The 14371-nt window shown below is 43.7% G+C and overlaps 1 protein-coding gene across 1 annotated transcript in view; it reads left to right on the top strand.

Moving 5' to 3' along the window:
- LOC144791167 (pyroglutamylated RF-amide peptide receptor-like) overlaps window positions 1-14371 on the top strand; it is a 1198913-nt gene that overhangs the window by 1109525 nt on the left and 75017 nt on the right. The window contains exons 3-4 of the mRNA XM_078665819.1: window positions 3925-3986; window positions 7827-8062. Coding sequence (XP_078521945.1) covers window positions 3925-3986; window positions 7827-8062 — 298 coding nt within the window. The remainder of the gene's footprint in view (window positions 1-3924; window positions 3987-7826; window positions 8063-14371) is intronic.

The following is a 14371-nucleotide window of genomic DNA, read 5'->3' as shown; positions in this document are numbered from 1 at the left end:
GCCCTAAGTTGGCAGGGTATGCTCAGAAGTGAGTCCCTTGCTCACTTTGCCACTGGAGTCAAGCAAGCCCGGCTGAAGACGGCTGTAATGCCAGAAACCGGCCCTGGGAAGCTTGATTCCGGTCCAGGGAAGACATGGCTTGGCAGTTCGGGCTGGACTGTTCCCATGAGGCACAGGGTCAGACTGATTTGCATATGGCCATGTCTGAACTGGGGTGGCGGAGTGAGCTAAAGAACGGTGATGGATTAAACCCAGATCAGTTGACTGGGGGTGAGTGTTTGTATTGTCAACGCTCCGTCCATCACCACCTTTGGTTTTTCTTTGTTTGCCCTAAGTTGGCAGGGTATGCTCAGACGTGAGTCCCTTGCTCACTTTGCCTCTGGAGTCAAGCAAGCCCGGCTGAAGAGGGCTGTAATGCCAGAAACCGGTCCTGGGAAGCTTGATTCCGGTCCAGGGAAGACATGGCTTGGCAGTTCGGGCTGGACTGTTCCCATGAGGCACAGGGTCAGACTGATTTGCATATGGCCATGTCTGAACTGGGATGGCGGAATCAGCTAAAGAACGGTGATGGATTAAACCCAGATCAGTTGACTGGGGGTGAGTGTTTGTATTGTCAACGCTCCGTCCATCACCACCTTTGGTTTTTCTTTGTTCGCCCTAAGTTGGCAGGGTATGCTCAGACGTGAGTTCCTTGCTCACTTTGCCACTGGAGTCAAGCAAGCCCGGCTGAAGACGGCTGTAATGCCAGAAACCGGTCCTGGGAAGCTTGATTCTGGTCCAGGGAAGACATGGCTTGGCAGTTCGGGCTGGACTGTTCCCATGAGGCACAGGGTCAGACTGATTTGCATATGGCCATGTCTGAACTGGGGTGGCGGAGTGAGCTAAAGAACGGTGATGGATTAAACCCAGATCAGTTGACTGGGGGTGAGTGTTTGTATTGTCATCGCTCCGTTCATGACCACCTTTGGTTTTTCTTTGTTCGCCCTAAGTTGGCAGGGTATGCTCAGACGTGAGTCGCTTGCTCACTTTGCCACTGGAGTCAAGCAAGCCCGGCTGAAGACGGCTGTAATGCCAGAAACCGGTCCTGGGAAGCTTGATTCCGGTCCAGGGAAGACATGGCTTGGCAGTTCGGGCTGGACTGTTCCCATGAGGCACAGGGTCAGACTGATTTGCATATGGCCATGTCTGAACTGGGGTGGCGGAGTGAGCTAAGGAACGGTGATGGAGTAAACCCAGATCAGTTGACTGAGGGTGAGTGTTTGTATTGTCAACGCTCCGTCCATCACCACCTTTGGTTTTTCTTTGTTCGCCCTAAGTTGGCAGGGTATGCTCAGACGTGAGTCCCTTGCTCACTTTGCCACTGGAGTCAAGCAAGCCCGGCTGAAGACGGCTGTAATGCCAGAAACCCGTCCTGGGAAGCTTGATTCCGGTCCAGGGAAGACATGGCTTGGCAGTTCGGGCTGGACTGTTCCCATGAGGCACAGGGTCAGACTGATTTGCATATGGCCATGTCTGAACTGGGGTGGCGGAGTGAGCTAAAGAACGGTGATGGATTAAACCCAGATCAGTTGACTGGGGGTGAGTGTTTGTATTGTCAACGCTCCGTCCATCACCACCTTTGGTTTTTCATAATTTTAAATAAAAAATGTAATTTCGTTTGAATTAAATTGAAATAGAATATTTTTCTGAAGTTTCATTTAATTAAAAAAATCCCTAATTTAAGTAAATAATATAGGCTTGTATTATGTATTCAAACATATTAAAAGTAAGGTATGGAATTAAATGTCATTAATTATTTTACATAAAATTAATGTTACACTCATTGTTAAAATTAAAAAGTTGTTAAAATATTGCAAATAACATAAAAATATGTTTTATCTATAGACAACAGTTTAACCTCAAATTACATTCATTTATATTTTTAAATAGTTTAAATCATTTAATTTACTTTTAACTTAGTTCCTATGGGGTTTTAGTTTAAGTCCCTACTTTCATTATTTTCTACGGGAGGATGTTGGATTACCCATTGTTGACTATATGTGGAGTTGAACTTAATTCCAGCTCTGAAGTGGAGTACATTTACTCATTGCTTTGAGTATTTTCGGCTGTGGTAACTATAGAAGTACAGTTTGAGAATTGCCATAGGCTTGCTCTTTTGTAGGTCAATGCATGTGTTTCCCTAAACCTCTATCAAACCCTCACCCAACCCCTCTTTACTCCTCCCTTAACCCATTAACCGCAGCGCGAATTCCGCCGTGGTGCGGGCAAAATAATGAGTGGGCGGTGTTCGGACGGCCCCTGGCCGTCCTCCGCACACGCCTACTGTGACTTCGGATGGCTGGAGGGCGTCCGGCGCATGGAAAGGATTAAGCCCTCCACATTAGTTGTAAATATTCTCCATTTTTCAGCCACTCCTTTGTGTTCTTACCACATTTACTGCTAAAACGTATATTTATGATTGCTCAGATCTCTGCAGTCGGGGGGACAAATCTCTGCACATACAAGATAGGTGAAGCACAGGCCTCCGCATGTATGTATGTGAATAGCATTTTGTAGTACCTTAGTCGTACTATTGTAGGGCTACTAAACATACTACAAAATGCAGTTTGTGAATTGGCCTTCTCAATGTTATCTCATAGTGAGCTTTCAACAACTTCCCATTGGCCGTCCCACTTCCCTCAACTGGAAATACTCATATTCTCTCCCTTACACTGTCGGGAAAATGTTAAGCAATTTTAGATTTTCTTTAGTGGTTGGAAATTTGGACTTTATGACTGCAACTTCAACTTTGTGCACACTTAAGTGATACATCAGTGTTCCAAAGCTTATCTGAATTGGACCCAGTGTGTCAAAACTGGCAGGAAGAAAGGTTTTTTGGGCACTCAGTTGTATTCTACATTTAGAAAAATATTTTTCTCTATCTCCTTCAGAACAAGCCTTATCAATACAGTAATCGCTTTAAAGTCTGTATATTGGTTCAGCAGCTGCAAGAAGCGAATCACTACATAAATTAGGCAGAAGGTTAGAGCCGGGTCTTCAGACAACAGCCCACTATTCACTTAAGGCCCCCTCATTTTTGCCTGATGATCAATGACAGTATACTCACTCAACCAATGCCTATGGATAGGTAGAAGAACTTCTCAGGAAGGTGGGACACCTAGGGCTTTATCTCATCTTTCGGTCTTTCAGTCTCTTTTTAGAGGGCCCGCAATGCTAACACAGCAGCATATGTGTAGGTTTCATTTACCCAGTACTCGTCCTATTGAGACTTCAGAAAAGTCGTTGTTGCCTTTCACACAGACAACTTGAAGGGAAATTGAGCTGTCTTTGAATAGCAGCACTAAGGATGCAAAAGTCCAGAGGAACAATACAAGGAGAACACCCTTGGGGCTTATATCATTAGAAGACTCTCTGAGTGGCTAAACATAGTGAGGACCCCAAACCAATCTGACTCAGCAGGGGAATCCTATCAATGTCACCCTACCAATGGACAAGCACCTCTTTTGGTTTTTGAGTTCATCAGATATCATAACTCTTAAACCCCGATTTGCCTTGACTGCCTGCAGAAGCCCCCCCATATCTTACACCTATTGCTTCACAGCACCCCTTGCCACAAATACATCACTTTGATTCAGCTGCCTTGGGCACTCACTGTCTTCCCCCAAAACACTGTTCCGGGCTTCTTAACCACACCATTAGTTTCTGCACCAGTTGCTTGCCTTCCAACTACCAACCCTATAGCACATCTTAAAATCACATGCACATTTGCATATCTTCCACTCCTGGACTCTTGCAGTGTCCCTCATGAAGACATCAGCCAGCCATTTAATTTAAACTGTGCGGAGCACAAGGTTCCTTCCTAAATACCTCTAAAACCACACAAAAATATGTGAGGCTCACTAACACTCTTCTCTTCTTTCCCAGGGTTCGTGTGGACTATTGCGATCATTGTTGGATCACCCATGCTGCACGTACAGATTCTAGAGGTAAGTTCAATCCCAGATTCTGACAAAGGATCTCATTAAAGCTGTGTCACTCTTTAAAGCATTAAATTAACTAGAAGGCAAAGCACATTGTGAGTACTGAAGCATCAAAGTATGGTTCTTTCGATGATGGTGGAGTATGCCAAACCTCTTGCCTCTTCCGTCCAACATCTAAACCTGCAACTGATGCACCATCAACTCATTGTCATAGCATGCTAATGTTGTAGGCCAGATGCATTGTATAAATGAATGCATGAATGAACAAATGAATAAATGAAAAGAATTGGTTTGCTTCATTAATTAAAATCATTCCAATAGAATAAATACATTAAAAGAGTAGTAAATGAAAGAGCAATCTTTAATGCAATTCTCATAGAAGTACAATTTCTCATAAACGATCTGCAGCAATGTTCTGTGCTGTGACTCTGCTGCTCATTTCTGCCAGGGCAAGTTTTATAAATGTATGAAATCTCAGAGTGAGCAGGCCGGAGGTACTCTACAGGCAGGTATCCACCGCTATATGTCCCAATCTAATGTTTAGGCATCTAAATAGCAGTTTTAAACAAATTTTCCGGTGCACAATTAGGTTAGGGCTAAAGTGTCCACATGTATGAGCGATTCCTCTGCATGGCGGCATAGGCGGCATTGTTGTGCAGTGTCTCCCTTAATCCGCCGTATTAAAGCCCTCTTGTGGAAAGATGGACGAATCAATAGCTCAGTAATTGTCTTTTGATCTCCAGAGGCCAGGATTGTCTTAGGTACGGTTGGCAATCTCATGGGTCATATAGAGCTAGTAGGCATTTGGCAAAGGATTGTTAGCTAAAAATAATTTAAGTCCTGCTTTGCTTATTAATTTTTTAGCTTTGCTGCAAGTGCATCAGGCAGTGGCTAAGTTCCCAGTTTGTCGGATTAAAGGTCCTGGATGGAGGATTTTAAATATGTTGACTGCGGACCGCATCTCTTCCCTATTACAGACCATAGCACTGACTTTAACCTGTATAAGTCCGCCATTTTGAATTTGAATCAATTGAAGAGGTATCTGGTTGCGAGCATAAATTTATAGCACACTAAATAGAACTCTAATATTAGTTGGCAATGGGAGGTGGAGCCCGGCAGTTGGAATAGCGAATGGTTCATGCAGCACTGCAATTTGTCTAACCAAGACTCCTTAGTGTTTCTGAATGCGACCATTCTATAATGCCGGCATAAGTTTGCATTCCAGTGTTTTACAGAATTTGACACTATCAGGGAAGCCATGTTTTTCGGGATCCATGAAAAGGTTGTGCACAGGACGGAGTGCTTGAGAAACGCTTTCTGTAACTTTATCCGCACTCTCTCCTCAAACCATACCCCAAGATGCTTACATGCTGTTATTCTTTCAATTGGGGCATTTTTGATTGTCCAATTTCCTTTCTTGTTCAACCAGCGGCTGAAAATAATGATCTCAGTTTTGGTAGTGTTCATCCAGATGTCATTGCTTCCACAGAATGCAGAACGTTTGTCCAATTGACTTCAGAAGCCCTATTGCTGTTTGATCTAAGGGGATTGTATCGTCTGCATACTGCAGGATGTTTAATTTTGGTCTGCCAGCTTTAGTGGGGATGCTCTTTCAGATGTGAAAGCATCGGCCAAATCTGCCTAGTATAAGTTGAAGAGTACGTTAAATGGAGATGTGGCCAAAATGATGTTGGATAGAAATTAATTTTCCTTCTCCTACATATCACCTTTAATAAGCAGCAACTTATTTGAAAGCTTAATGAATGGCTCCTTTTAAAAACACATGGAAAAACAAGCATCAGCTAAGCCAATAGGTGTGGAGTTGGCTGCCAGCTTTTGGCTTTGTCAATGCTTGTTTTGTTTTGTCATGGATTTTCCAAAATGTTATTAGATGGAAAGCTGTTCCATGTCAAAATGCATGCATTGTTATAGTAGTCACTAGCACATTAGGGAACTACTTTGCATATTGGATGTGCTAATTGTGTATGCTGTCACTCATGGTGAAGTTAGCCGATGTCTGAAGGGAGGGGACGCATTGCCCTCAGTTGCTCCATTGGGCTCTCTACTTAAATCCCACATCCATAGATTGATTATTTTTTGTTTACTGGAAGAGTAGATCTGCCTACTTTTTCATTTTACTTTAGTCACCTTGCTTTTCTTTTGACCATATTTTACCATCACTACTAATCTACCATTTAAACTCTTGTTCTCTTACTTCCTGTGAGCACCTTACCTTCTAATATCTCATTCTGTGAACACCTTGAATCTTCATTCTACCACACTTGTGAGCATCACTTCCTGGTGTCCTTCAAAGGTCACTCTAATGAGTGCTTACCTTGCCTAATCTCCTCAAAGACTGTGACCCGACCACAGGTAGAGCACGAATAATGCTGGTGCTCACTAAAGGCATGCAAAAAAATGAATTTGTCAATACTATTGTCCTGTAATGGAGGTGTATGCAATTGCCTAGGCCATATATCCGTGAGTAAGGAATTCTAACAAAACAGTGTATTGTCTGCAGCAGAGTCCCTGTGCTCAGGTGAGCATTGAGAGGGAAGAAGAATGAAAAACATAGGTCAGCAATTCCGAAGTATTAAAAAAGCAGACTAGGCATTTTTTAAGAGGCAAAGTTTAAGGAGACACTTTAAAAAGATAAGGACGAGTCAGAAGTAGCTAAAGTTGTCCGAAGAAACACTGAAGGAAGACATACAGGAGTAATTGTTTTCTAAATTAGACAATGGCACAGAGATAAATTAGGATTTGCAGTGGTTACCCTCATCTTCCATCAAATTCGACATTTTGAGGTGTGGCTATAAAGGTCACAGGAAAACGGGAAGTGACGATACAAGGAATTGGAAGTGCATGATATTAAAAGAAAACGAAATAAAGGAATATGTGTTCAAAGAAAAACAGTAAGTAATTGTACTCTGTCCCTTAAGTTACATACTGTCATGGAACTGTTTTACTATTCGAATATAAAACTGGACAACGTTTAAGAATTAGGAAGTGAACGTGCAAAATATTCAATCAAAATTTGGGGTTAAATGCTTTAGAATTTAAAGAAAACTGTGAGATAAAGTAAGGAGAGGTGACAGTTGTTCACACAAAAAGCAAGGCAAATCCATTACCTCCGAGCTAGAGGCTGCATTAGCTCTCCACCATTTTGTAATAAGCTTTGGGATTTTACTCTCCTCCCGGGCACTGTTAACAATCCTAATCAAAACACCTGGTAGAGCTTTCTATAACACTCCCCTCCATAGTGCGAGCACACCATATTAACTATCCTGGACGTGCAGCGTAAAAGCGGCGCAGTTTTTATTTCAAAACGTCTGTACACATAGATTTGTTTCCTGCTGAGTAAACCATTTTACTCGGGAAATACATTTTCATTTGCTTCGTTGCAAAATAAAATCATTAATTGTTGTACGGGTACATTTTGAACTCGAACTGCTGAATGCGTATAGATCCTTCATAAGGAAAAAGTCCTAGGACCTTTTTTATATCAACACTCATGCGTTAAAATGTCAAAATAATAGCTTGAAAATAATTCAACTGAAATTGTCACACAATTTGATACTCAATTTAAAGATAATTTGATTTGTCCTTCATGAAGCTAACTTATTCATGTCACAATGCTAGCAGAAGTACATGGCACGTTGGCTGACCCTGTTTCCCCTTCTACGAGACCTCACTGGCCAACTCAGTTACACTTGTGACTCTAACGCATTATCTGTGTGTATTTTCTGGAATTTGAGCCCTGTGGTCTTGACTGGCAGGGTCCTCCTCCTTGATTGTCTCAAATGATATGCCTTTTGAGTCTCAGGAGTTCTGTTTGCTCCCCTCTAGGTGAAATATGACTTCCTGTATAACCTTCATCATGTGTGCTGTCAGGAGTCCTGGAGTACTATGGAACTGCGGCGGGCCTACGCTATCTTCATCCTGGTTGCCCTGTTCCTGGTCCCCCTCACAGCCATGCTGCTGCTCTATTCCAGGATCGGCTATGAGCTCTGGATCAAGAAGCGTATAGGAGATGTGTCCGCCCTGAACACGCTGAGCCGCAATGAGATGGCCAAAATAACAAGGTAAAAGGTGGGCTTCACCGGTGCATCAGAGTGGCAAGGTGACTGGATGTGAAACTTCAAAAGACCACAAGAAAATAAATCTGAATAACAAACTTCATGTTTTAAGGTCTCACTGGAGCACTAGGGGAATATGTCCTATTTTATTTTAGATGGAAGTACCATTACAGGGCAGCGTAAGAAATTAACTTTTAATGGGCAGAACATCTCTTAGGTTTGACATTGAAGAATCTGTTCATTGATGGCTCTATACCTCTTGTCTAGCCCCATCCCTTTCTCCTGAGTTTCTCCACTAACTTGTCCAGTTTTTCCTCATTCTTTTCCAGACTCTCACGTCATACCACAGTCTTTACCTAGTTATTTGCATCCACTGAAAGGTCTTGAATTTGCTTTTCGTTTAATTAAATTCCTCCCCCTCTCTCCTCAAGCAGTTGATTAATGCTTCCTCCAGAATGCCTTGGTTCCGTGTGAACATAGACTGAAAAAAGCATCTTTTGCTGACAATATGCCTGTCATAACATCAGTCTTTCTATAAGTACCTCTCTATAATGTTCCTAAATCCAGTCAGTACCACTTGAAGGTTGTTTGATAGAAGCATGCATGCCTCTACTACGCAGCTCAAACCATGAATGCATTTTAACCATGACTTCCTTTAAGATACAACTTCAGGGTTTAGGCATGCATGGTAAAGGGGTATGTGTGGCTAAGGTCACCAGTACCCTGACCACCTCCACTCCCCTGACTGCTCCCCCACCCTGTGCTGTTCCTAAAGCCCTGCCCCTTTACTAACACTAGACCACCCCCCTTCCTGCTGACTCTACCCTTTCCCCTCCCCTTCCCCTTTACTTACACTACCCCCGCTCTGTACCTTAAACCACCCCAATCCCTTCCACTCCCCTGAAACTTACCCCAACCCTTTAGTCCTAAAAACTATTCCGAATACCAATTCCTCTCTCACTACCCTAAGGCCTAATACCCTGCTCCTTTACTTACACTGCCCCCACCCCCATGCTGTCTCTTGAACTACCCCAACCCCTTCCACTGCCCTGAAACTTACCCCAACCCCCAGCCCTAAAAACGACCCTGACTACCCATTCCCCTCCCACTGCCCTAAAGCCTAACACCCTGTTTCTTTAATTACACTACCCTGTACACCCCACCCCGCGCTGTTCTTTAAACTAGCCCAGCCCCTTCCACAGTCCTGAAAAGCTACCCACCCCCCAACCCCACTCACCTCACCGCAGTGTTTTCCTGCTTCTGTCTAGCCAGCAGCTAGACCGCAAACTGCCTTAACCACGCATATGCCTAGTTTCGGCATATGCGTGGTTAAGGCAAGCGTGGTTGCGCTTGGATAGTCAGAACACCCGTGGTTAAGACAGCGGTGTTCCAAAACCATCTGCGGCGTCCCGCAGGGATCCTCCCTCAGCCCGATGCTGTTCAAGGTCTACATGGCTCCCCTCGCTCGCCAGACTACACGACCTCGACATAATCTCCTACGCTGACGACACCCAGCTGATCCTCTCCCTCACCAAGGACCCCCTCATCGCCAAATCCAACCTGCACCAGGGTATGAAGGCCGTCGCCGACTGGATGGAGGCAAGCAGGCTCAAGCTGAACACGGACAAATCGGAGATCCGCAACCTCGAGCCCAACCCCTCGGCGTGGGACGACTCCTGGTGGCCTCCATCCCTGGGAACCCCCCCAGCACCGACCAACCACGCACGCAACCTAGGGGTCATCCTCGATTCTACGCTCAGCATGACCAACCAAGTCAACGCAGTCTCCTCCTCATGCTTCCACACCCTCCGCATGCTCCGCAAGATCTACAGATGGATCCCGACAAACACACGGAAAACAGTCACCCACGCCCTCATCAGCAGCCGACTCGACTACGGAAATGCCCTCCAAGCCGGAGCCCCGTCCAAACTCATCAGCAGACTCCAAAGAATCCAGAACGCCTCCGCACGCCTGGTCCTAGACATCCCACGCAGAGACCACATCACCCCTCACCTGAGAGACCTACACTGGCTCCCCGTCGACAAAAGAATCACTTTCAAACTCATGATCCACGCACACAAAGCACTCCACAAGACCGGCCCAGCCTATCTCAAGAGCAGACTCTCCTTCTACATACCCAACAGGAAACTCCACTCTGCCGACCTTTCCCTGGCCGCCGTCCTACGCATCCACAAAACCACCTCCGGGGGCAGATCCTTCTCCCACCGCGCAGCCAAGACCTGGAACGCCCTCCCCCTCCTACGACAGTCCACAGACCTCCCGGCATTCAGAAGACTGCTCAAGACCTGGCTCTTCGACCACTAGCTGCAGCTCCCACCTCCCCACCCAGCGCCTTGAGACCCTAGCGGGTAAGTAGCGCTCTTTACAAATTCCTTGATTGATTGATTGATTGATTGTTCCCCCTACTTGACACATTTTAGAACTGAGTTAATTTGCTATTCTAACATCTAGAATGTATGGCTGTGGCTTTTTAATACTATTTCCAATTCTCAGGATTGATTTGTATGTGAATTTCATAGTCTCAAAGCCATACTTTTATTTACAAAAAGACTATCCAGAATACATTCACTGTAATTAGGCACTAACAACAATCGAAATGATTCAACACATTAGCGAAAAAAGGATGAAATCAAATTACTGGGTGTTCCTCTTGATTTTAAAAAACATGTGCCAAGTTTAGACATATTTAATTGAATCTAGGGATCGGTACAGGTATTTAGTATTATGTCAGTGAATTTTGAATCTGTGTGTTTGACCGCACCAACATTCACATGTGAATTTTGAACCTGCACAAGAATGTACAGACGTGACTGGAAACTCGAAAACTGAATACAGCATGTTTATCTAGACAAGTGCCTGGACATTGGGAAGCCTTATATAAACAGTGGCAGCCAGCACAACTCGCTGGTGGTGAGGTAGGTGGGAGGGTGGTGGGGGGCATTAGGGTGGGGCACAGCGCACAATGTACATTTCTTTTTTAAATACACTTACCTTGCCACCGGGTTCCGCGATTACGCTCCTCCTTTCCTCCGTCTCGGACTCCAGGAAGCACAGCCAGGATCCCCTGACCAATCACAGCACTGCAATGGAGAATTGTGATTGGTCTGAGTGCCGTGGTTTGGTTCTTAGCCAGGGACTGTGGTCCTGGGCATGTTCTCTATGCAGGCTGTAATGCAGGGTAACACGGAAAGTGTGCATTACTATTTTGGGTGGCCAGAGAGGGCGGGCCAAACAGTCATTGCACACTTAGGAGGATTCTACCATTCCTCCCCTGCACTGCAGCCCCCCGCCCTCTCCATCAGGCAAAGCTGAAGCAGAAGGAGGACAAAATAAAATGATAATAACATTAGATTGTTATCATTTTATTTTTTCCTTTTTTACTACTTCAAGGGAGTGCGGCAATGCTCTTCTGCCTTGGCAGAGGACCCGCCACTGAATATAAATGTATCTCAAATCTCAGACTTAATGTCACATTCGATAAAATCTATCAACAGAACACTATAAAATCACACATTTACATTTGGCAATGAGGACACCACTGGCTTTTAGACATTATGGCCAACCACCTTCTGGTGATAGAGCCTAGCGGAAGAGTGTCTAGTCTCAGTTTTATGTACCAGCATCTGGATAGGGGAGGATGGATGCAATTTAAGAACTCTTAAAATTTATATTCGCATTTCAATTCCAGGAAATTATTTCACAGGCTTCCCGGGGCTGAGAATATTTATGTATTCTACAAATCATAATACCAAAATATTTCTTTCACAATATTACGAGTACCATGGGACCTAGAGGAGGTATTGCGTCAATAGTTGCTCAGACCAAGCTACATCAATGTTGCCTTAATATACCAGAGCCAAGGGATTTTAAGTGTGTGTGTCGTAATATCACTTAAACCCATTCTTTAGCCAATCAATCATTCACCCCCAGTCAAGAGCTCTGGGTTAAATCCATTGTTCTTTTGCCTTCCCAGTTTAGACCAGATATATGGGTGTGCCAGATATGCCCAGTTATGGGTCCCTGGCTCACTGTAAAACTGGATTCAAGTTAGCTGACTGATGAGGGGTGAAACCCCGAAACCGGTCCTAGGTGCTTGTTTCTGGTCCAGAAAGGACCTGTCTTGGCAGTTCAGGCTTGACTGTTCCCATGAGGAGCATGGGAAGGACTGAATTTCATATGGCTAGGTCTAAACTGGGGTGCCATGGTGAGCAAAAGAACAATGGATTTAACCCAGATTACTTGACTGGGGGTGAATGTTTTGATTTGTTCTGCATTCCGTCCACCACTTGTGTGTCTTTTGCTTTCTCACCCTAAGTGGGCTGGGTTATGGGTCCCGGGCTCACTGTAAAACTGGATTCAAGCTAACCTGGCTGATGATGGGTGAAACCCCAAAACCGGTCCAAGGATTGCTTGCTTCTGGTCCAGGGAGGACCTGGCTTGGCAGTTCAGGCTTGACGGTTCCCATGAGGAACATGGGCAAGACTGATTTGTATATGGCTGGGTCTAAACTGGGGTGGCATGATGAGCAAAACAACAATGGATTTTTACCCAGATCTCTTGACTGGGGGTGAGTGTTTCGTATTTGTTCTGCTTTCCCTCCATCAGTTGTGTGTCTCTTGTAAATTTGGAGCAGGACACAGCACCACTGGAGCGTTGCAAAAAGCACGCTTCGGTTGAGCAGGGGCCTTGTAAATGAAGCCCAGCATTTTTTTAAATTTGCAGGGACCGGTAAGTAAGACAGTAGTAAGCCCAGCACCATTCATGGACAACAACTGGTTCTGCAAAACCCTCCAACACAAAATAATGGAGACAGAGAATTAAAATAAAACCTCATAGGAAATATTGTTAGATTAAATTAAGTTATTTTAAATATGTAAAAATATAAATTATGGTTACATTCATTTTTTAATTCAAAATAGGGTATTCAAATATTTTAAAATTAAATAACAAATATGTATGATTTTTATATATTTGTAACATTGAATTATATTTATTCATATTTGTAACTATGTTAAATAGTTTAATTTCATGTAACATTATTTCCTATGGGGTTATAGTTTAGTTTGCTACCACCATTATATTCTATAAGAAGGTATTGAGGTGCCAGTGGTTGGCTATGTATGGTGCAGGCCTAATTTTTTATTTTTTTTAAAGAAGTAACTTACAATAGGAGTTTGTGAATAAGGCAAAAGTAGTAAACATACTCAAAGATGTTTTGGGAAGAGGGTAAACAATTTTAAATGATTTTTAGTTTCAGTTAAATTAGAGGTAGTAAGTGAATATAAATATCTAGGCCTTTGGTTTGACAGTGCATTAAAGTGGAATACTCACGTGGCGGCACAAACTTTAAAGGCGTCCTCATCGGTCTGTGGATTGCAAAAATGTAATAAGGACTATGGTGACATGTCACACAGACCGTTACTAAAAGCATATGAAGCTATGATACCCCCACAAGTTCTCTATGGCGCTGAAGTGCTCTATCGGAGTGGTAAAAGGGGGTGGGACTGGGAGGAAGGAAAGATAATTAAAATGTTGTTGTCCCTACCTAATGGTTCCATGTTGCAAGCAATTAGATTGGAGGTAGGCTTGACAGCATGGGAGGTAAAGGCACAAATGTCATTGCTAAGATTTTGGAACCGCCAGATGCCCGGTGATGAACAGAAGGTGTCAATTTGGTGCAGAAAGGAATTACAAGCAAGTAGCTTATATTGGGCACGGGAAGTGAGGAAAACCCTTCATCTAGTAACTGCGCAATTAAAGTTGACCCTCGAACAACCATCATTGGATTTAGTTTTTACTAAGAAAATGCTTAGGGACTGAGGGCACGAACATTCCAGATCACAAGACCTGGAGTACCTGAAGCTACAAAAATCAGTGAACTGGGTAAGGAATGAATGGGAAAAGAAGGTCCGGTTTCCATACTTGGATGTGCTACCCAGTAAATGGTTAAGGTACGAAATTATGAAGGTTCGAGTAGGCTTAAACCCATGGATGATCGATAGTAAATTAAAAGTAGCCCTGATCCAACCTGATGGTATTTGTAAATGTGGCCTAGGTGTAAAGAATGACATTTTACATATACTATTGGACTGTACATTGATTTTAACAGTGCTAAAAATGTTTTTACGTCCAATATTTTTAAAATACAAGGTGAACTCACGATCGGAGGCGGTTGCTCTCCTTACAGAAATGTCGTTTTTAGATATCACAATTGCGTTGGGGAAATTTTTGAAAGCAACAAGAGAAGCTGTAACGGAGGCATCCAAGGAAGTTGGGAAATTTTAAGACATTAAG

The sequence above is a fragment of the Lissotriton helveticus genome, chromosome 11, assembly GCF_964261635.1.
Source record: "Lissotriton helveticus chromosome 11, aLisHel1.1, whole genome shotgun sequence".
Classification (NCBI taxonomy): domain Eukaryota; kingdom Metazoa; phylum Chordata; class Amphibia; order Caudata; family Salamandridae; genus Lissotriton; species Lissotriton helveticus.
The sequence above is the reverse complement of the archived record's forward strand: the minus strand, read 5'-3'. Positions and strand labels throughout refer to the sequence as shown.